Source organism: Opisthorchis viverrini (genome assembly GCF_000715545.1).
Source record: "Opisthorchis viverrini unplaced genomic scaffold opera_v5_28, whole genome shotgun sequence".
NCBI lineage: Eukaryota > Metazoa > Platyhelminthes > Trematoda > Opisthorchiida > Opisthorchiidae > Opisthorchis > Opisthorchis viverrini.
In genome coordinates, this window is record NW_008751684.1 from 147,879 (window position 1) to 168,670 (window position 20,792).

The 20,792-nt window shown below is 47.6% G+C and overlaps 1 protein-coding gene across 1 annotated transcript in view; it reads left to right on the forward strand.

Annotated features, from left to right (window-relative positions):
* Window positions 1–5,005: 5,005 nt before the first annotated feature.
* The window catches only part of T265_12974 (hypothetical protein), a gene marked incomplete at both ends in the record, with an annotated part of 56,890 nt that continues 41,103 nt past the window's right edge, over window positions 5,006–20,792 (forward strand). The window contains 5 exons of the mRNA XM_009166588.1: window positions 5,006–5,113; window positions 5,152–5,218; window positions 9,271–9,542; window positions 10,677–10,913; window positions 11,985–12,186. Coding sequence (XP_009164852.1) covers window positions 5,015–5,113; window positions 5,152–5,218; window positions 9,271–9,542; window positions 10,677–10,913; window positions 11,985–12,186 — 877 coding nt within the window. The remainder of the gene's footprint in view (window positions 5,114–5,151; window positions 5,219–9,270; window positions 9,543–10,676; window positions 10,914–11,984; window positions 12,187–20,792) is intronic.

Here is a 20,792-nt window from a genome sequence, read left to right on the forward strand (position 1 = left end):
TGGCTCTTCACATGTGCATACTGGCCTCAGAGCTAGCACGTTGCTCACTCACACGGTAGACGCAGCCCCAGATACAGCAACCCCTGCACACGCTCAGCAGCTTAACGCACCACACCACTAGCACCGGCCGGTTCACGTAGGCCATGGTACACCGGGGACGGTGTTCTTCAAAAAGGAGGCCAGTGTAGTATACGGTGTTTGTCATTTTGATTGATTCATATGTAAGTATTGGTGATGTACAACCTTGCTTACTGGGCCTCGGCTCATGAGCTTTGTTTCTGTTTTCCATCCACAGAAATTGTCGTGAACACCTGCCTTCGGAGAATCACTGTCCACTGGTGCTTCCATAGCGTGCATATTACAGGTCTACCAGGATTGCTGTGTTCATACTACGCAGTGTGCACGTTTGAAACAGTGACCCTCTCCTGGAAAAAAGCCACCATAATCTAAATGAACCAACAGATCCTAGTGCTGTCTGCATCATCAGCGTCATCGAGACATGTTTCACACCACCTGAAGTGTCTAATTATGGAAAATCGGCGATTTTTGTGGCGGATCGTTGGGATTTCGGTACTGATGACTACGGACTGAGCCGAAACAACGCGTGTGAGTTGGCAGCCTGTGAAACACTCAACTGAAGGCTCACACGGCTACCTTGAGGAGAGCGCTTAACTTCTAAAAGCTGTCAGATCGTTTCCACTGTAAAAAAAGAGATGAGTTGCGGAATCGGGTTTCAGCGCACTGGTGTTCGACTTGCTACAGAAGAAATATACACGGGAGTCTACAGTTGGCAGGTCTGGCGGTGGTGGATGAGCTTACGGGCCACCAGTGTGTTGGGGAAATCTACTGGATACCACCTTTTCCGGGTCTGATGCTTATACAGCATGGAGCACATGTAAAAAAACTTGTTGCATTTGATCCTTTGAGTATACTTGGCCAAGCGATTTAGGAAACCTTCTTCCCTCGCCTCGGACGTATATACAGCAACCGTAACCACAAGACTACGGAGATCGCTGTTCATGATTGATCCCAGGAAATTCATACCAGCAGGCAACCAGTGCAGTGGTGCACGCAGCTCCCTGAAACGCCAAATGATGAAGAGCCTAAGAAAAGACCGAGAGATCTGATGGACATCGAAAGCTCGGGAGATGGAGCAGGCTTTTGCTACGAGAAAGTGCCGTGCCCCACATCTACTGATACAATGGACTGCTTTTAAAATGACAACGGTTGGTGAAACGGTAATTGAAAAATACGAGTCATTAGTTCACCCAAATCATCGCGAGACGAAACCGTGGCAGCTACAACCAGCGTGCGGCAAGTACGCGGTTCTCACAACTGATAATGATGATGCCCATCGAAAAATGCCCGGGAATTTTTTGAGCACAATAAGTCCGTTGTATTTTCAGATTTTAGGGCAGAGATAGTATACAGAGAAAATCATTCAGCTGTAGCACCCTTCCGGTGCCTAACTGCCATGCCACCTGAAGGAAGCACGAGGGCTGGGATACTGCCAGGCTGCCCAAGCCTAGACAGGGGAAGTCGAGAGGCAGAGGTCGGGTTCGAACCACGGACCTTCTGGTCAGTAAATTCGCGCTCTAACCACTTGAGCCATCTCGCCCCGATAGTATACAGAGAACTCTTCCAAAGCTTCCGTACACAGTGGTGTCCGTCAGAGGTACCCCACTCTCTTCATTCCTATTTAATGAGATGACGAGACGAACGCTGGAGGGTCTTCATAGCCCTGGTGTCCAAATAGCCTCCGACGAAAACCTTGTCGGTCCAGACTATGCAAACGATATCGTTCTCGTCTTCGAAGACGAAAAGAAGGCACAGGTGTGCACTTTGCACCCACGAAGTTTAAGGTCATTTTCCCGGACATTCACTCACTGAATGCGTCACTTACAATCCATGGAGAGGCACTTCAAGTTGTGGAACGTTTCACTTATTTTTGAACTTGTATTGGTTCTGATTTTAGTTTGAAAGATGAGGTCAATTCATGGATCGGCAGGCCCCGGAGTACGTTTGCTAATTTGAGACACCTATGGCATCAAAGCGATATCTCTGAATCTCAAGGACGTGTGTTTCAAGCTACAGTGTGGGCCTTTTTTCGTGTGGATGAGAGACTTGGCCTTTTCGAGCAGCGGAACTGGTGTTCGACGATCGTTGTCTCAGGGCCATAGTTCTTGTGGGTTTAGGTCGGAGAATCCGCAACGAGGGATTTAGAAAGGCAGGTTTCGGTTGTGCAACGTGAACTCCCATTGGTTAATATGTCCATTATCAGAAGATGCGTTGTTCCATTCGTGTATTGTGCATACCGAACCATCGTTTGCCGAAGAGGTGCTGTTTTGCGTGCCCAATTCAGATTGGCGGAAGCAGAGAGGTGGCCAACCCCTGAGTTGGGAGGGAGGTATGAAAGAGTTTATGAAGCGCTTGGGTATTGTGGGTGCTACTCCTCAGTTTGTTCTTCGAACGGCACCAGGAACCTGGACGGTGAATCTAGAACCCCTTGCGACCTAGGAGGTTTATGTCTGCTTATGTCTCCTCAAGCACCACCAAGCCCCATGTCCGGATGATCTTTACCCGCATTGTTCAAAAATGAAAAGGAAGCGGCTAGTCAGCGCTCGTCTGGTCTCTTTGCCTGCATGTGTGATAAAGAGAATGTTCCGGACAACTGGAGGGAATGTTTACGAAAGCAACCTATAGTGAGTGCGGCAGTCACAGGGGATCTGCTGCACTCCAGTCATATGTGCCTCACTTGTCCTTCTCCTTAACGTGGTGCGCGAGGCATTGTCTCGAGAGCAGCAAGTGATTTTCGGCTTGGTACTTATTATATTGACTTCTCCTTCACACTTCACTGTGTTGAAAGCTGTTTAAACGTATAAGCGACCCGTAATTTCGGTCTTTCTGAATCTCCAGAGCGGTTAGGTTTTCCAGTCAAAGACCGGTTGAGGATCCTTATGGTCACCCATCTAGGCCTGGGTGTCCTGACTTTATCCTAGGTCACTTACATCGGTGAATGCCACGTTTGCAAATGAGCCCAGCTTCGGCTGTCTTGAACGGCAGTGAAGCACCAGCGTTCTCATTTGGTGATGCTATCATTGATGGTACTTATGAGAACGAACATCGCGAAAGTTGTGAACACAGCTTCTTTTCGCTTTTCACTGATCCTCCAACTCTTCTTCATCAATATGACTGCGTTTCCGGTAAACTTCCAGCTAGATCAGTGCCTAATCGCTGAGCCGTTGAAACCTGTTGAGCGGGAGTTATTGGTTTCGTGTCTCAAACGTTGAGCTATCTTGAGCACGACCAAAGTGTCTGCGAGATAGAAAGGACAATAAGTACACCTGAACATAGGGACAATCGGGATCATGGAAAGAGACAATGGAGCTTCAGCACGAAGCGCGTTTTACTAAATTGAACACTAAAAGCTTCAAAGTGGATAAAACCTTGTAGTTTGCGCTATTCTGAAGAAGGCGTAGACTTCGATATATGACATGCCCTAACCTCTGTGACTGATCTACCTGGTATACGCTCGTTTTTCAATTAACTTTTTTCGAACTCATCGAAGCCGTCCGATACCGCCAGCACTTACAAGACATCGGTGATCAACAACCTAGAGATGCCTAGGGTCATCCCTCAGAGTTCATTTTTCGGAGCCATAAAACATTGTTGCTGCTGCATTGTTGCCCCGGTACACGCTACCCGGGATAGTGATAGTCTCTTTCAACGTCGCCGGCGACGAAAACTGACAGACATTTCGGGTCTTCGAAATTCGTGCACTAACATCTTCAGGCTCTTGCCAGAACTAATACACATACGAAAGTATGTGGAACTCTTCACAGACTCCAACGCTTCTACTTGAGTTTGAATACTGCATATCTTGAACCACAGGGTCCTCCAGAAGCGATTTGAACTCCGGGTTTTCGATGCCCCTCCAGTGTTCGCCTCATTGTTCCAACAATGGCGAAATTGTAGCAAACGTCCTTTACGGACATCTATTTTGGAGAGCTTTTAGGTTTCCTATGTACTCTCGCATATCCGTGAGTAGGGTCCCCACTGTGTAAATGAACGCTCGGGGCATCCCCAGTTAAGTGACTGTGGCTGGGAGTACTGGTTGACCGGCAGATTCGAACACACCCTTGAAATCAAGGAACACCAAGATGGCGGATATTATGTACATACGGAGTTGCTGTAACATCTAAAGTGAGTATGTAGCCACTGCCACTCAATACCTGCGGGTCAGTGTTTCATGTGTCGCCCCAATACAATGAGAAATCAGTGAAACTTTAGTGCAACGGAAGTCAAACAACCACTGTTATGGTTACGGCTCTCTTTGTGAGTACCCATTTCGGAAATATGCACTATTGGCGACTGGTTTTTTGGGGACGGCCTCTTTCTCCGATGTAGATGCAGATAGGTTGGAAATGAACTGACTTTGGAATTCACTGCCTTCCATGAACAAAGCAGCTGGAAGGTCCTCGGGATCACACTTCAGTAGGGATGTACGCTCGAGCACTTCCTTTGCTGAACGGTTCCATGCTCACAATCCACGCAGCTCTCAAAGACCGATTACCCCGGTGGGAATTAGCAAGTGTCGAATTACGGCCTGAGAGTTTCTTTCGTTGAACCGCTTTGCGACATATAGTATTTGGCTGTAGGTGCTTTTAGGAAGACCGTCAGGCGAACCCAAAGGATTGAAGTGGTACTGCGCTTAAGATCTCTAGTTTCGGAGTTGATGCCTTCCAAAGTGATGGCGTGAGCTGCGTACTAATCTGCTATTTACTCAAACGACGACAGTTACCACCGGACAGACAAGGATGTTTTGAGACTTACAACAGTCCTCATTTGCTTATACCTTTTCTTTTTTCTTAAAATAGGTATTTTCACCCATTCGACTATTTTGGCTGCTCCGGTCTGTGGATCGAACCGTACTGAGTAACTGTTGGATCCATTATTGTAGTATTGTAACTGACATGCAAACGTGGTGGAATAGTGGCATCTAGATCTGATCGCAATGGCCCCGTCTAATGCCCTATCCATCGTACAGTCGGAAATATCATTGCTATCGACCGCGTTAAAATGCAACGCCCGAATCTCCTTTCGTGGCTACCAGGTATGTTCACCATATCTTCACTTTTTTTAACTTTTCAGGAGGAGATGAAAAGTCCTGTGTACAAAAACTTTGTACAGTTGCGGTCTATTTTAAATTCAGTGTCAAGTGAGTGATGTCCCACCAAGATACTGCACTTCCATCATTGTCTAGCGCTGTGGAATTGAGACAGCTTTTCGCACCTTGGTGTCCTACTCAAGAGCCATGGATGCCTAGAGCTCTGGATGCATTCTTTAAACAGTCTGATTATCACTCCCCAATGTGCCATTGGAATTTTTGTTTCTGGCGCACATATTTTGTAAATCGTACTCTGAGAAGTCTTAACCCTTCATTTGTATTAAGGCATATTCCACCCCCCCCCCCTCGGTCCATAGTGCTTCATCTCTCAGGTTCCTGTTCCGACCTAAAACTGTCACCTTGTAGTGGTCGGGCTTCCGTGCTGCAATGATCCTGCTGGAACTCAGTTACTAAAGCTTCAACCATTTCAGGAAGGCCAACGGGGAGCAGCCCGATGAAGAACAGCGAGTCCCCGTACTGCGAGTAATCTCATCACGAAGCTGTCTGTAGGTAAACTTTTACTGCCATCTGCGATAGGAGTGTGGAGGCGCTAAGTTATTTCCCCTAGGCAACCAGCATGCCCATATTTATTGAAGCAGCGGTGCTACCTTCCTCAAGGAAGGACGCATTAGAAAAAATCGACCCCGAAAACGCACACTCCGATCGCCCGACGGTTGACTGTGACCGCCGACGCATTGTTCAACACAGTCAAAACACTTTTAAAACCAAAGAGCCCGGTGCTGCTCAAAAGGCACTTGCTTTGCGCAGCCGCATCAGGAGTGATACAGTAATGCTGTACTCCCTGCGCCGTCGGGCTGGGCGGGGTCCCTGCAGCCAAACAGGTCAGACTATTGAGTCATTGGCTCTGGGTAGGGTACCCCAAGGAGACCTTAACGACCGCTGTCTTGCGGTCCAGACTTTTGTGTTGGAGGCTAGGGAGCAGGGGCCCGAAGAAAACCCTACTTCCTCTCACTGCCTTGTGCGTCAGACGTTTGAGTCAAAGGCTCCAGTTGGGGTACCTCAACTAAACCCCCTTCTTCTGCCTGGGCAACCGGGAAGTATCATTTGTCCTTGCAGTTCTTCGCCCACCGGCCTTGCCCCTCATTCCCTCCCAACACATCAGGTTCCTGTCACTCTTACTACCTCTTGAAAAAGGTTAGTGGGGGAACACACTCAAATCAGCATCCTGCCCAAACGGACACTTGTATAGAAGTCTGTGTTAGTGTGTTAAAGGCCATGGTTAACTTCGGAGGTATCACTCCAACGAACTATACAGGTTTGGATGGTCGGAAATATACGGAAATCGTGGACGACAATACGTTGCTAGTAGACGCCAGTGTCTAGGTGTGTGGTATTTAATGTAGACAAGAAAAGTAGCAGCCGCTCAGTGGTCATACGTTTTCGGTGGGCAGTTGCCTTGCCACCTCAGCAAGCTTCACTCAAAGTGTGATAATTTAAAAACTGGTATCCGAATGGGACAAAAAAGGGAAATTCTGGGGCTGGTATCATCATTGAGGAAAATTTTCTTACAGGCGATGTGTACGAGATTTCGGGATAGTACCGCTGTGCATTAGGCCATGGGCCACCCGGCTCGTGACGTGTCTTTTATCGGTGCTTCCTAGGCAGTGCATATACTGCAGTGGTGACCGCGGCTGCTAAACTGTGCCACTCGTCCTGACAGTCAGCCAATTAACATACAGCTGACCTGTTGTACGTCTTTTACTCCAACTGATATCTCATTTTACGGAAACGACAAGTATTATGTAGTAATCCCTGTTTAATATCGCCCTTAGCGCGTTCACGACTTTTTTGAAAACAAAGAACCCCCCCTTGAAACACCCGACCGAAAATCAGCTTACGCAACCGACGCCAACCGTAGTCGGTTTTTCTCCGTATGTAATTCGATCCTGAGCACATCACAAGACGTTTACTGTTCAGTGGCAGTGAAGTATCCCGTTTTGAACACTGATATCAAGGTGTCGATGATGATCATAATAATTATCCAACTGTTCACAGCATCCTCATCGCTTGCGAATGGCGATTGATTATAAAGAACATCCGAATTCAACTTGGTCTTATCAGGTTACACTAACCTAGTTCCCGTAGGTAGTGAGTGGAATATGCACAACTGAGCTGTTTTTTCGTACCGTCTCCTCTCTTTTGTGGTTCGAGATAGCTCAGTGGTTAGGGCACCAGCTTACTGACGGAAAGGTCCATGTTTCGAACTCAATCTGGACATCTCGACTGCTCCTGTCTAGGCTTGGGCAACCTAGAAGTATCTCAGCCCATGTGAGATGGCTCAGGTGGTTAGAGCGCATATTTACTGACCGGAAGGTCCATGGTTCGAACCCGAACTCTGCCTCGCGACTTCCTCTGTCTAGGCTTGGGCAACCTGGCAGTATCCCAACCCTCGTGCTCCCTTTGGGTGGCATGGCAGCTAGGCATCGAAAGGGTGTCACAGCTGAATGGTTATCTTCAGTCCACGTGAATCCCTCCGTTGTTGAACGGTCTTTATGGTAAACTATCACTCAGTAGAACTGTGCTAAGTCCTAGTTTCGCTTCCTAATAATACGAATTGAGGAGCTCGAGGTAGCTAAGTGGTTAGGTCCCGAACTAACTGACCAGAAGATCCGTGATTCGAACCCAACTGCATCATCTCCACTACTCCTTTCTAGGTTTGGGCGGCTTGTCAGTTTATCGTCCCTCGATTAGATGACAGCGTTGTACCGAAAGGGTGTTACATTTGAACGAAGACAATTGCGACCCCATATCTGTTCCATTCTGATTAATTGTTTTCAACTCCACACGTATTGGGTTGACCAGTTGACTACCGTTGAGATTTAATCAGCTCAAAATGATTTTGCTCGGCTTTGGTACTCTCCCGCATAATTCCACTGCACTCGAAGCAACCCAACGATTAGAACAGCAGGACTGCTGGAACATTCAGGAGGTTCTTTGGCAGCGAGGCTTGCAGATTGTGATTGTGAGCCTGAACAAAGCGACAAGAAATCCGAAGATGTGATTGGTGTAGGAGCAATCAACGCCAAAATATCGGAGCAGTCAACTCGGCTAATTTTTAAATGAGGCCAATAAAGTTTCGAAATAAGCGGATAGTGTAGATACCCTAGTGAGATCTTATGAAAATGACTCTCAGTCAATAAGACCAAGAGAATTCTGTGCCCTTGGGAACAATCTTGCCTGACGAGTCACTGAAGTTCATTGGTAGCGTCCTTGCGGTGCTTAGACGCCATATCACCCTTGGGCGAAATAGCTAAGTGGTTAGAGCGCGAGCTTACTGACCAAAAGATCCGTCGTTCGAACCGCACCTCTGCATCTCGACTTTCTTTGTCTAGTCTTGGGCAACCTGGCAGTATTCCAGCCCTCGTGCTTGACATGACAGCTAGGCACCGGAAAGGTGTTAACCCTAATTTTTTTTACGTCGCTGGTATTATTCGGGATTTCTTCTCGCTTAATGCTAATGGGGGTTGGCCCACATGGGCAGAGCTCCATGTGTTTCAGTAGTGCGCTTCTCTACGTTCTCTACCCGGCACCGTAGATGAGGACCCAGATTCGCCCTTTTTGGATATGGCTGGTTGATTAATTCACGCTTTCCGCGGTGCGACGTCAGTGAACTCAGCATGGCACGTGCTCGTTGACGTTTTGGTTGAAGGTCTAATGAGGATGAAGCGTATTTCTTTCCGACTTCACATCCTGAGTAAGCTTAACATTATCCGACCAATTCACAAAGAACATAGAGACGTCTTGATCTTCTTTGTCCACGTGTGCAAAGCTGGGCCCGTTGGATCCTCTCCAAATGTGGTAAATGACGTCCCCTCTAAAATGCTAGTTTTTCTCAGATTCCACCTAAATGGTTCTAGTCCTTCCGGTTACTTTTCCCTAGACGAATGTCATTGTTCTTCCGCACCTTTTACAGTGCATTCGTTTGTGCTCCCCTAGGATCGGCGTAACAACACCGTGTGATGCATTGCACAATGTAGTGGCCTCACATCAGTTCCTTAAAATTTCTGATGTCTTGTCTCCCGTTTCGCAATATGTCCTTTCCTCGAAATCAGCCTCACTCTACGTTTTCTTTGTGTTCGCAGGTTTGAATGAGGTAGAGCCATTGGTATACCTGACTCCGTTCCTGGAAGTTATACGTGCGGAGGATGTGACGGGACCGATCACGGGATTGGCACTGACGGCAGTTGATAAGTTTTTGTCCTACGGACTGCTGGAAGTACCGAGCACGGACAGTGCGGAGTGGTTCGCTACTCATGGCCCTCGTTCGTTTCGGTCTGTGTCTATGGCCGTAGAGGCTATTGCCGATTTCGGGACACAGGCTCGTTTTGTTGGCACGGACCGAAGCTCCGACGAGGTGCGTTTGTTGCAATTACCACTTGATAATTTCTAACCCCACTCATCAGAGAAGTTTGAAAGTCCTCATCGGTCATCTGAGACCTCCTGGTAATTACCGTCTCCCTGGATGCGGATGGGACAAAGTAATGGTTAGCGGCCCTGACAGACGTGGCTGTCACCCAGCCAATGACGATGCATCAAGGCTGTCGCCTTCACTGCGTAGCTACCATAGTAGACAACTGGACACGTTCGTCATTAAGGCATCTCCTCCTATGCGTGGCTCTCATCCATTTGTTCTTTTTGTCCTCAATGGACGAAGCTGTAGCAGCCAGAACCATGCACTGTTTGTGAGCTGAATGATTGAATGACTGTCTGACCCTTTGATTCCGCATCTTCCCTCTTCCACTCATAGTTTTTAAGTATTTGTAACGGTCGTGCGTAATTTGCAACTCTGTCGCCAGGACGACCCAATGTGTGTGCGGTTTTCCAAGCAGACATTTTCAAGACTTCCCTTCTCCGGAGGCAGCAACATCATCATCGTTGTCAGCTGTAAGAATCGCGTACTCGTCGTACAGTGGTTTTAGCTGGCGCATTTTCTTTCACCGATGATTTGGAGGGGGGTTGGTAGCTGCGCATTGGAGACGGGAGATGATAAATTGGTGCATAAATCCAGCACTGTCGGTGGGCTGTCTAGGGGGGATTGGGAAGGGAGCTGTGCATTGAAGGCAATAGCTTGGATGCATGAGCGCCATTGAGGGCGCGACTGGGCCATATATGACAATGTCTCTAACCGTTGATGTGGCCCGTCTCGGGGTCCCCATCCGGAGGCAGCAGCATGAGTGCTTCCGTGAATACTCTTATCACCCTCCTATCGCGGTGAACAGACCATTTCGTAATACCATTTCTTTTATCACGGCTACTCGCTGTCATTCGATGCACCGCTCCTGGTTTATAGTTCTGACACTGTTGAACGTTGATGAGCAGTGTTCTCGCTGTGTATCTTGGGGGCGCATTGCAACACGATCACCATGAGTTGCTAGATTTGTTCGTGAGACTTGCTCATTTTCTAAGGAAATTAGATGAGTTAGACCTACCCTTCTACTTCTCGGTCACACTTTCCACGAACTATTACAAACTTTCTGAAATTCTACAGGTCGTTCTCATGAAGGTTCTTCATCTCCTGCGAACCCTCCTGCTGGTTCCCGCTGGCGCTTTCGTATCCGATCGTGCGGTGCGGGAAATTCTTCAAAGTTGTTTTCGCATATGCTTTGAATCCAAACTGTCTGAACTGTTACGGCGCACAGCCGAGCTGTGTTTGGCTTCCATTGTCCAACTGTTCTTCAGCCGTCTGCCTTCAATCCTCTGGTCGTCCCAGAAGCAATGGGTGGTGGTACGTTACTCGTTCTTTCACCTGTTTTGTGATTCATTTCGCCTTCTGTTGGTCGACTAATGCGGGAAATGAATATTCTTGCAAGTTTTGAATAGTGCTCGCTGGTGGTTGCCCGAATCTTCGACCGTCAGCTTATTGGTTACCACTATCGACTACTGAACAAATACTGCTATGTACTCATGGACCAGAAAACTCTTGCACGATGTTTGTAGATTATGATGCGGCTTATGAACGGTTGCCAGCGAGCGAGATTCATTCATTATCTTGGCTATTCTGTTGGCGGTTGAGGGATTTCGTAGAATACACACTTGACCCTTTTTGGGACAATCGTCCTTCTGTCCTCGCGCAATCATTCCGGTGAGTCCACAACAAAGGTGGACTCGCTCTTATCAGAGCTTATCAACAGTGATTGCACCAGGACAGGAGGACGATCATCCAAACGAGAGTCATGTAAGTGTGCATTCCACAAAATGTGTCCAGCGGGTTTCAAGCGTCTGTGGTGCCACCTGACTGGGAATTCCCGACAGATGGGTCAGTCGGTCGATACAACCAAGATATGTTACTGGATCGATCATGTTCACCTGTTCTGACGTAAGAAGGCAGATGAGTCCAGTCTGCGCTGGCGCATTAGTGCTGACACGCTCACCTCGCATGTTCAAAGCTCGGCGCAGCTAAGGATAAGCACTCTTGATGAGCTCTAATAAGAGTAAAACTCGAGTCCGGTGCTCGCCTATTTGGTGCGGACTCACCAGAGTGATTGCGCCAAGACAAGAAGATTTTGCCAAATATCTCAAACGTTATTGTTTTGAGATAAGGTGGAATCCATCATTTTGCATCCAACTAATTACAAACGCTCACCGCGGCAGCACTATCTCGGATCTACTCCCAACTATTCAGTCAGAAAAAAGTATCTTCCATGTTCTGGTGAAGTCCTCTTGGTTACAGCGTGCTAAACTTCAGGACTAACCCTAGTACCCTGCATTAGTAGATCATTTTAGGGACTCACATCTCTCTGTGATTAGGAGCAATCCACTTCAAAAGCCATTCCTTTTCTGTTAATCTCAAATTCAGACAACCAATGAGCATTCGGAACCATCCCAGGTAGCTGACCACGCAGTCGTTCCAACTCATCAGAATGTTGATACAGTGCCGGACAAGTCATCTGAGAGTCTGGACGTTCCTCCCAAGTGCGATCAAACAAACACATCAAACACATCCGACATCGGGGTTGCCACAGCCAACGAACCTGTGAACCCATCCGTAGAAGAGCAAAGTAAGAACAGATGTTTGCTTCACATAACACCCTCCCTCAACCGCCTTGTTTATCGTCAGCGTTGAAATGTGACGGAGCATGGTCGTTTTTTTCCCGGTTCTATGCGACTTCACACGTCAGTGTACTGACTCCCTCGTTGAACAAAGCAGGTAGGCATCTCCCCATCATCTGTGCTCTTAGCGCAACTGAGACGGAAGATACACAGCGAAAAAGAGTGTAGTATGCTGATGCCGAAAAAATACTTCTAGATACACTATTAATCGAAATAAACCCTCCCCAACCATCAATGGAACGGTCGAATGTGATCGCACACGTGAATGCATCGAACGGCTGTAAAACCAAATAACCTTAGGAAATCCAGGTGATCTCATCTCCATAAACCCGAATATTTTCAAAATGCTTCGCACTTTTACAGAAAACCGGGGAAGAGTTTCGGTGTAGAAGTCGTGCAATAATTACATATATTGCGATGAGTTTTCTGGGAGGTTACCTCCAATTCACAAATCCGGTTGATTTTTACAGGGGCCCAAGTGGTTAGAGCGCGAATTCACTGACCGGAAGGCCGGTGGTTCGATCCCGACCTCTGCCACTCGACTTCCCTTGTATAGGCTTGGGAAACCTGGCGGTATCCCAGCCCTCGTGCCTCCTTCATGTGGCATGGAAGCTAGGCACCGAAAGGGTACTACAGCCGGACGATTTTTTGGTACAGGTTTCCATGTCTAGGTAATTTGATCACAGCTATCTTTGGCGAAATACGCTCATCGGCGTATGAATTTGGTTTTGACGGGGAACTTACGTGGAACCCAGCTGAAACCGGATGTCCTTCGGCACATCCAGTTGAAGAATAACATCATTAGCGAGAGATTCAGCTGGGTTCCACGTGAGTCTCTCGCAAAACCAGACTTGTTTGCAAATGAGTGTATATTTCGCTAATTTCGTGCAATTTGGTTTCAAGTAGAACAGAAGGTTGACGAAATCTTGGGGACTGTGCCTACCCGGCGAGTCACAAGAAGGGCGAAACCGGTCGTGAGCTGTCGACCAGTTTTCAGCAACCTAATGAGTAGTGTGTTACGTCTAGACAACATTAACAACAATTGTATTTTTGACACGAACTTGACCTATGACCCACAAAGTATGTGTCTACGATGTCCATACAACTGGTGGAAGTTCTTTTTTAAAGGTCTTTGCGTTTGCAAATTAGCCTCCTGCCACATTCCGAAAGTGTTCCTACGATGGCACTTAAACTCACAGTGTCCTCGTCATCGGGAATTTGCTTCTTACAATGTTGGTCTCCAAAACCCTTGTACATAATTCGTAGCAGGTTAATGTCTTCCCGAATAACAACTGGTGTTGTTTGTTCAAATCATCTGCAAAATTTACGTCATACTTGTTTTTTTTCCACAAGAGCATAAAATCGTATAAATAAATCCTCCACCTGTAACACTCTCGGTGCCTAGCTGCCATGCCACTCGAAGGTTGCACGAGGGCTGGGATACTGCCAGGTTGCCCAAGCCTAGACAGGGGAGCTCGAGAGGCAGAGTTCGGGTTCGAACCCTGAACCTTCCGGTCAGTAAATTTGCGCTCTAACCACTTGGTTCATCTCTACAAGAGCATACCAGCGGCCGACTTTGTTTCACCTTAGTTTAGTTACTGTTTGTTCTGCTCAGTTCGGTGGAAGCAAACCTAAAGGATCCCAAACTCGTCTAACAGAAAACCGATGTGATCAGGCTGCACTCTGTCGACGACGGACAGCAGGATGGCGCGGCACATCTCTTCAAAAACGTTGAGTGCAATTCTTTAGCTGCTCAGGTATTCGAGTCAAGCAATACAACATACGATCGTTGCGCTGCTGATCGATGTTCCTCTTGCATTTCTCACGCAATCGCGCGAGAATGTGAGTGTGTAAGGTCTGCGTTTTGTGGAGTTAGCGTTACCTAACCTAAAAACAGTCTTGACTCATTGATCTACGGTAGTCAGGAAAATTCTGTGTGTCAATATGTCAGCTGCGAGGCACATGAGTTGCACAGTGTGAACCAATGAGAATGCGTCAGTTGCTCGCAGTGTGGTGTATTCATGTAAACAAATTCCTAGTTTGAACGTCATGCATATCGAGTCGAACGGAGAGGAGAGTTTTGTCATCTTCTACGGGTGTGTGCAACACTTTTCAAGATGGTTTCGCTCTACTTCTACGGAGGTTAACCTAGGAGAACAGGACACGATCCATTCTACGGATTGTCACTACATTCCTCAATGTTTGAATTCAGTTTTGATACAATTAAGCAAAATCACTTAGGCAAGACAGCCATGTTGATTTGTCAAAACCGTTTTGTGTAGGGACAATGACTGGCAGTCATGGACAGTTCAGGAATACGGTTACCTAAAGCCCTCCCCCAATTGACTCAAGTGACTTTGCCCTTAACGCCTTGGACCAACGGGGAATGCGGAACTCGACTTGGAAAGAGGAATCAAAGTGTACTTAGAAGGCCTATGGGGACTAACCCGTCCTATAGACTGACATTGTTGCTCAGCACTTTGTTATTGATCTGGTTGTGACGTAATTAGGCTGCTTATTAGGCAGTACCAAGTACTAACGAATGTCTGTTTTACCAGAATGATGATGATGATGATTACAGAAGTTTTATGCATTTGATAAAAATAATTGCAATGCAAGAAGGGTAGGGACAACTGTTGAGAGTTCCCGAGTGAAGTTCCGGACGTGGGACGCGTCTTCTCTGCAGTAAAGCTGCTACATGTGTTCCGTAGTTGTCCATGGAGACTTGTGAAGCTCGGATGACTTCCTGTCTTGTGCGCGCGAGTGTCTGTTTTTTGGACCGAGTTGCATGCCTTTTTATTGTGTCGAATGTGAAGAAAGGGGTGTCCATTCGAGTTTCAATACAACCTGACCTGATTTGATTGAAGTTCGTAAGCCTGGCGCAGGTGGTAGCCCTGCGTAAACCAAAATGGATGGGAAATTGAAGTTAGTGTGCATGTTGTCGGTTAAGGTTGCAAGTGGGACAGGAATTGTTACGTGATTTGAGTGTGAGTGGGTGACCGCTATAACCCCGTTCGCTCAGCTGTAGCACCCTTTCGGTGCCTATCTGCCATGCCACACAAAGGAGGCACGAGGGCTGGGATACTGCCAGGTCGCTCAATCCTAGACAGGGGAAGTCGGGTTCGAACCACGGACCTTCCGGTCCATCTCGCCCCCTCACTATAACCCCAACGTCTGTGTGTTTCAGTTGGCGTGTTAGGTAGCTAGCCAATCGGCAGTTATTCGTGCATAATTGGTGCCTAGAGTCCTTCTGTCTTTCACCTGTATTTTTTACAACAACTGATTGGTGCACGATGAATACCGTTGTGTTGGTTCTTTGCGCATGCTCAGTTGCTATTCGGTCGGTCGTATTGAGTTACTGGTAGCTCGTGTGGCCACCGATGTTTTGGAAGCGGATTCGTAGCGAGACACTTAGAAAACGGGTATTCGGTTCTCCATTTGCGGAAGCCGCCCACCAAAACCATTTGCCCACACCTACCGGGACGTTGTCTACCGAGACGAGGGTTGTTCTCCTTGCCTCCTTCGGAATGGCGCAAACTGCGAGGTGAACAACGTATGGCTTGGCAGGACGGTGTGTAATAGGTTACGAAGACTTTGGGTGTTGTTCGTGCGGCTCGGCTTTCAGGACGGGGTCACCGCGACCTCCCTGAAATGATCTGAAGCCGACATTCTAAGGAATACCGGCTAATCGACCTCAGGGGCGTTCGTGCTGTGAGTTTCTTTCCCGATTGTCTGATTAAGCGGGGGAGATGGCTCAAGTGGTTAGAGCGGGAGGTCCGTGGTTCTAACCCGACCCTTGTCTAGGCATAAGCAACCTGGCAGTATCCCACCCCTCGTGCAAACTTCGGTTGATATGGTAGCTCGGCACCGAAAGGGTGCTAAAACTGAACACAGCCACAATGACATCATACAAGGTATTAGGGATGGCATAAGATGAGACTATGCGCTGTCACTCAACCTCGGCTTACGTAGAGAATTCAAATGGATTCTCACCACTGCAGACGTAGGCCAACAAATTCTGGGGGCAGATTTTCTGACTCACCATAAGTTACTAGTAGACGTGAAACGTCAAAGTCTACTGGACGCCACCACTCAATCAGCAGTCAGAGGAAAGCCAACGATTACGCCCAACATTTACCCAATAACACTATCACCACACCGTTCTTCCCGTTACCATCCGCGCATTTCCAGAGCTCTTAAGGCCAGATGTTCATCAGGCAGAACCGACCTACTCCACGGTTGATCATATCACCACACGTGGAACTCACGTCCAAGACGACTTCATTCGGGAAGACTGGAAATTGTTAAAGAAGAATTCCAACACGTGCTCCAGTGAGGGATCATTTGGGCGTCCAAATAAACCAGAGCTCGTGATCCAGTGAGTGGCCACTTAACATAAAAGGCCTGAGCGTGTGGTTCTGGTTTGGTCATTTAATGACCTGGCATGACTTGTTTCGGGAACCCTCGGTCGCATTGTTTTTGGGCTTGACATCGCCGGTGTTGTTTCCAAGACGTCCTTAGTCAACAAAATCTCCATAGGCTGGTTTCAAACGATCAATACTGGCTGTATCAGATTTATTGTTAAATTGTATAATGAAATTGCTGGGGTGTCGAAAAATCACAAGAAAAGGGCCGTTACAAAGGTTTTTTTAACATGATCAGAGCTTCTGTAAAAGCACGTGTCGGAAAATATGATAAAGTATTCGGAATGCGAGATGAACGATATCGGAGTTTCCACATATTTTCCTCAATTGATTCCACGTAGCCGCAAAGTTGTTTCCGAAAACTGACTCCGCTGGTGAACAGTCCAATAAGGAGCGATGCCTAGGTGTAGCACTGTCACCGGTTCCATGTCGTACCAATTACCGCGATCGTTGTTAATTATGATAGCGGACTTCAAGTGACGATGAAACCGTTCAACTAATCCATTCGCCCCGAGGAGTATAGCCATCGTACGAGTGTGCGTGGAACCGAGCGATTCTGTCAGTTGCCGGAATAGCTGGCAGTCAAACGGGGAGCCGCGGTTAGTAGTGATAAACGAGGGAACGTGGGACGAATGTGGAAATTCATCGGCTAACAAACGCACGAGAAACTGTGTCTGGAGATATGTTTTTGATGGGATTGGCCTCTGGCCATCGAGTGAAACGATCTACGATGGTGAGTATGTGGGAGTAGCCGTTGGATGGGGGTACAGGACTAACAATATCCAAGTCTACGTGATCGAATCTGCTGTCAGGAGCAGCGAAAGCTCCCATGGGTGATGGTGTATGCCGGATAACCTTAGGACGTTGACATGCTAGGCAGATCCTAGTCCATTCGCGTGTGTCCTTGTTCATTTCCGGCCATACAAAACGCTGGGAGATGAGTTTGAGCGTTGGACGTATACTTCGTGGATGTGAAACGTTATGCAATGACTCGAAAGCTTGTCGGCACATGGAGGGTTAGACCAGGCGTCTTGGGTTAACTGCCCCACACCATCAGACTCCATAGTTCCTGGTGTGGTTTGTAGCGGCATCGGCTGTATATTCAGGGATGACTTCGAACTTAGTGATGCCGAACATAATTCCCTTTCTCGAAGTACTGCCGTGCGATTGAGATCGATGCCGGGCGTACGATTTACCGCACCTACTGCCGGCCTTGACAAGGTATCAGCAACTATGTTGTCATCATGCCCGGAGGCGTGTCGAATATTGTTGGTGAACTGTGAAATGTAATCTAAATGGTGAATTTCGCGAGGAGAGAGTACTTGTCTGGTGTTGCTTTTAGTGCTGAAGTCAGTGGCTTGTGATCGGTATATAGACGTGAAATTCGCGACCTCCTAACAAACGTCGAAAGTGACGAATGGATGGGTACGATGGCTTATACTCCTCGGGCGAATGGATTAGTTGAACGGTTTCATCGTCACTTGAAGTCCGCTATCATAATTAACAACGATCGCGGTAATTGGTACGACATGGAACCGGTGACAGTGCTACAACTAGGCGCCCTGTTTCGTTCCTGGTTGCATTGTTCTCCAGCGGAGTTAGTTTTCGGAACCACTTTGCGGGGAATACTTTTCGTCCAGTGTAGAAACGCCGACGAATTCACCCTCCCATGTGAATCAATTAGCAGAAGATATGTCGAAGCTCTGGTGTCATTGATCTCGCATTCCGAATACTTCATCGTGTGTTCCGACAGAAAACGGGGAGCACTAACAATGACAGCTTTGTGAAGTAGAGTGATTACAATATTTGAACAAGGGACTTATCGTATTGCAGGTATAGGTTGACAAATCCCGTTTTAAGTCCGGAAGCCGGTTTCGTGTCTTCTTCGCTGTTGTATCACCCACACGTATTCCTGAATATCCGTGGTTGAAACACCGTAAGTCCTGAGTGGCTCTGCTCCGAGTTGGGCGACGTGCGTAGCTCTGTGGAGTTGTGTTGCTTTGCTGTGCTGTTATCCTATATGTAGGGACGTTTGCGTGTGTGTGGGTTTCAGTACGTGACTTGTTGCTACACTCATCAGACGGTAGGCAGTCAATATCGAATGTGTCATGTAGAGAAAAAAGCGAGTCCTGTGATCTAGGGGCAACTTTGAGCTGTGTGGTCAATTAGTCACGATTGTGTGGCGTGATTTGTGAGCGTAAGAAAGAAACAGGTATCGTGATCTACTCAGTGGCGGTGGGCTGTACAGTCATGTAGGGCAACTTTTGTGTGGTCAATTAGTCACGATTGTGTGGCGTGATTTGTGAGCGTAAGAAAGAAACAGGTATCGTGATCTACTCAGTGGCGGTGGGCTGTACAGTCATGTATGTGGGAGAAGGCATGGCTACAAGGTAACGGTTGACGAGAGGCCGTTCAGCTAAACGAAGAGCAGTCTTGTGGACTCCAGCACCGAGTTTCTGAGTCTGATGGCTAACGTCCATTCATCCTTGCATGGGACGGTTCTGTATGTCGCCGTGCATTGAGGACTTGCCAAGACACATCAAACTTGCATCCGTTTCATCAAAAATGTTCAGTGACAGTGCTACACGTGAGCCAACGTATCATCGGTGGAACGATGATTCCTGAATCCGCATTGATGGTTGCCTTCTAGAGGGTGGAGGATTTGTCTCGTGAAAATTGATCCACGAACTTTGGAAACTAGTTGGAGTAATGGATAGGAGGTGATCGATGTTGTGACACAAGGTAGCGTATTCCATGCTAGACAACTTTTTTGTCGATGATTGTATGTCTTGGTTTGTATTCGACCATATGAAGAAAAGTTGGACAATGCATTTGGGAGCTGATTGTACGCCGGGGTTTGAAGCGTTATGTAGACCATCAGCACATTGCTGATGGAGTGACTGGTTGGCGAACAGATGCGTGCAGTGGTGGAGGGTGGACAGACGCGGCATTTATGTTGCGTATTGGTGCAATGGATGTTGTGGGTTTCTCTGGTACTGAGGAACTCGATGATAGCGATGTGGAGCGAGATGGTCCAAACCGTTAGAGCGCGAATTCACTGACCGGAAGGTCCGTGGTTCGAACCCGACCTCTGCCTCTCGACTTCCCCTGTCTCTAGGCTTGGGTGACCTGGCAGTATCCCAGCCCTCGTGCAACCTTCGGGTAGCATGACTATTAGGCATCCGAAGAGTGCTACAGCTGATCTCACAAGGTGTGTGCATTTGTCACAGTTCTTACTGTGGTAGGTAGTAGTTAGTAGTAGATAGTTACAAGTTGCACCATGATAAAATAAGTACAGTACGAACAATGGAATTTAGTCAAAAGGCGACGTATTGTTCGTGGATAACTCGTGAGAGTTCCTGGGTGAATATCCGGACGGCGAGAACGTGTTTTCTCCGCAGTATAGCTGCTACACTTGTTCCGTACCGGTCCATGGAGTTTAGTTGATTCTCTACCCCCCTGCACACGCGTGGGCATGTATGTGGTGACTGTTTTGTGTCTCCCTATATACATAGGAACGTTTAACGTGTATATAATACATGGCATCGTTTCAATGCTTACAAGACGGGAAATGACGTGTCGGCTTAGGTTGCGAGCGGGACAGGGTTTTGTCACGTGATTTGTGCGTTTGCGGAACAAAAGAGTCGCGTGATCTAGTGAGCACGGATGTACCACACAAATTAAGCGAATTTGGTTTAAGGAACAATGCAAGTGACCGCTACAAGCGAACACCTTTGTGACGATAACAGACAGTCGGAACGGCAGTGTTTACCTGTACAGAGCTAGGAGAGACAGGAATAGAGGACAGTTGTCGAGCAACGTTATGTACTTTTTCGACGGCGGGGATCTGGGGCTTCTGTGGGATGGAATCAGCATCTAAAAAGATCGACTCCCGTTCAGTAACTTTATCTGTGACCCTGTTGACCATAGATGAGCAAGTATTAAGTACGGGAAGGTAGTCAGAGCGTTGCGAGGCACAGGAGTATATCCACCAAAGCTTTCCCTCATTACCCCACCCCCCTCTCAGGTACGCATAGTTGAACCATTCGAAGGGTGTTTTTTTCCCTTGGTCTGAAAATGAAGAATGGATTGGATCATGTCATCAGAGAGGGATCCTCTAAAGGAATACA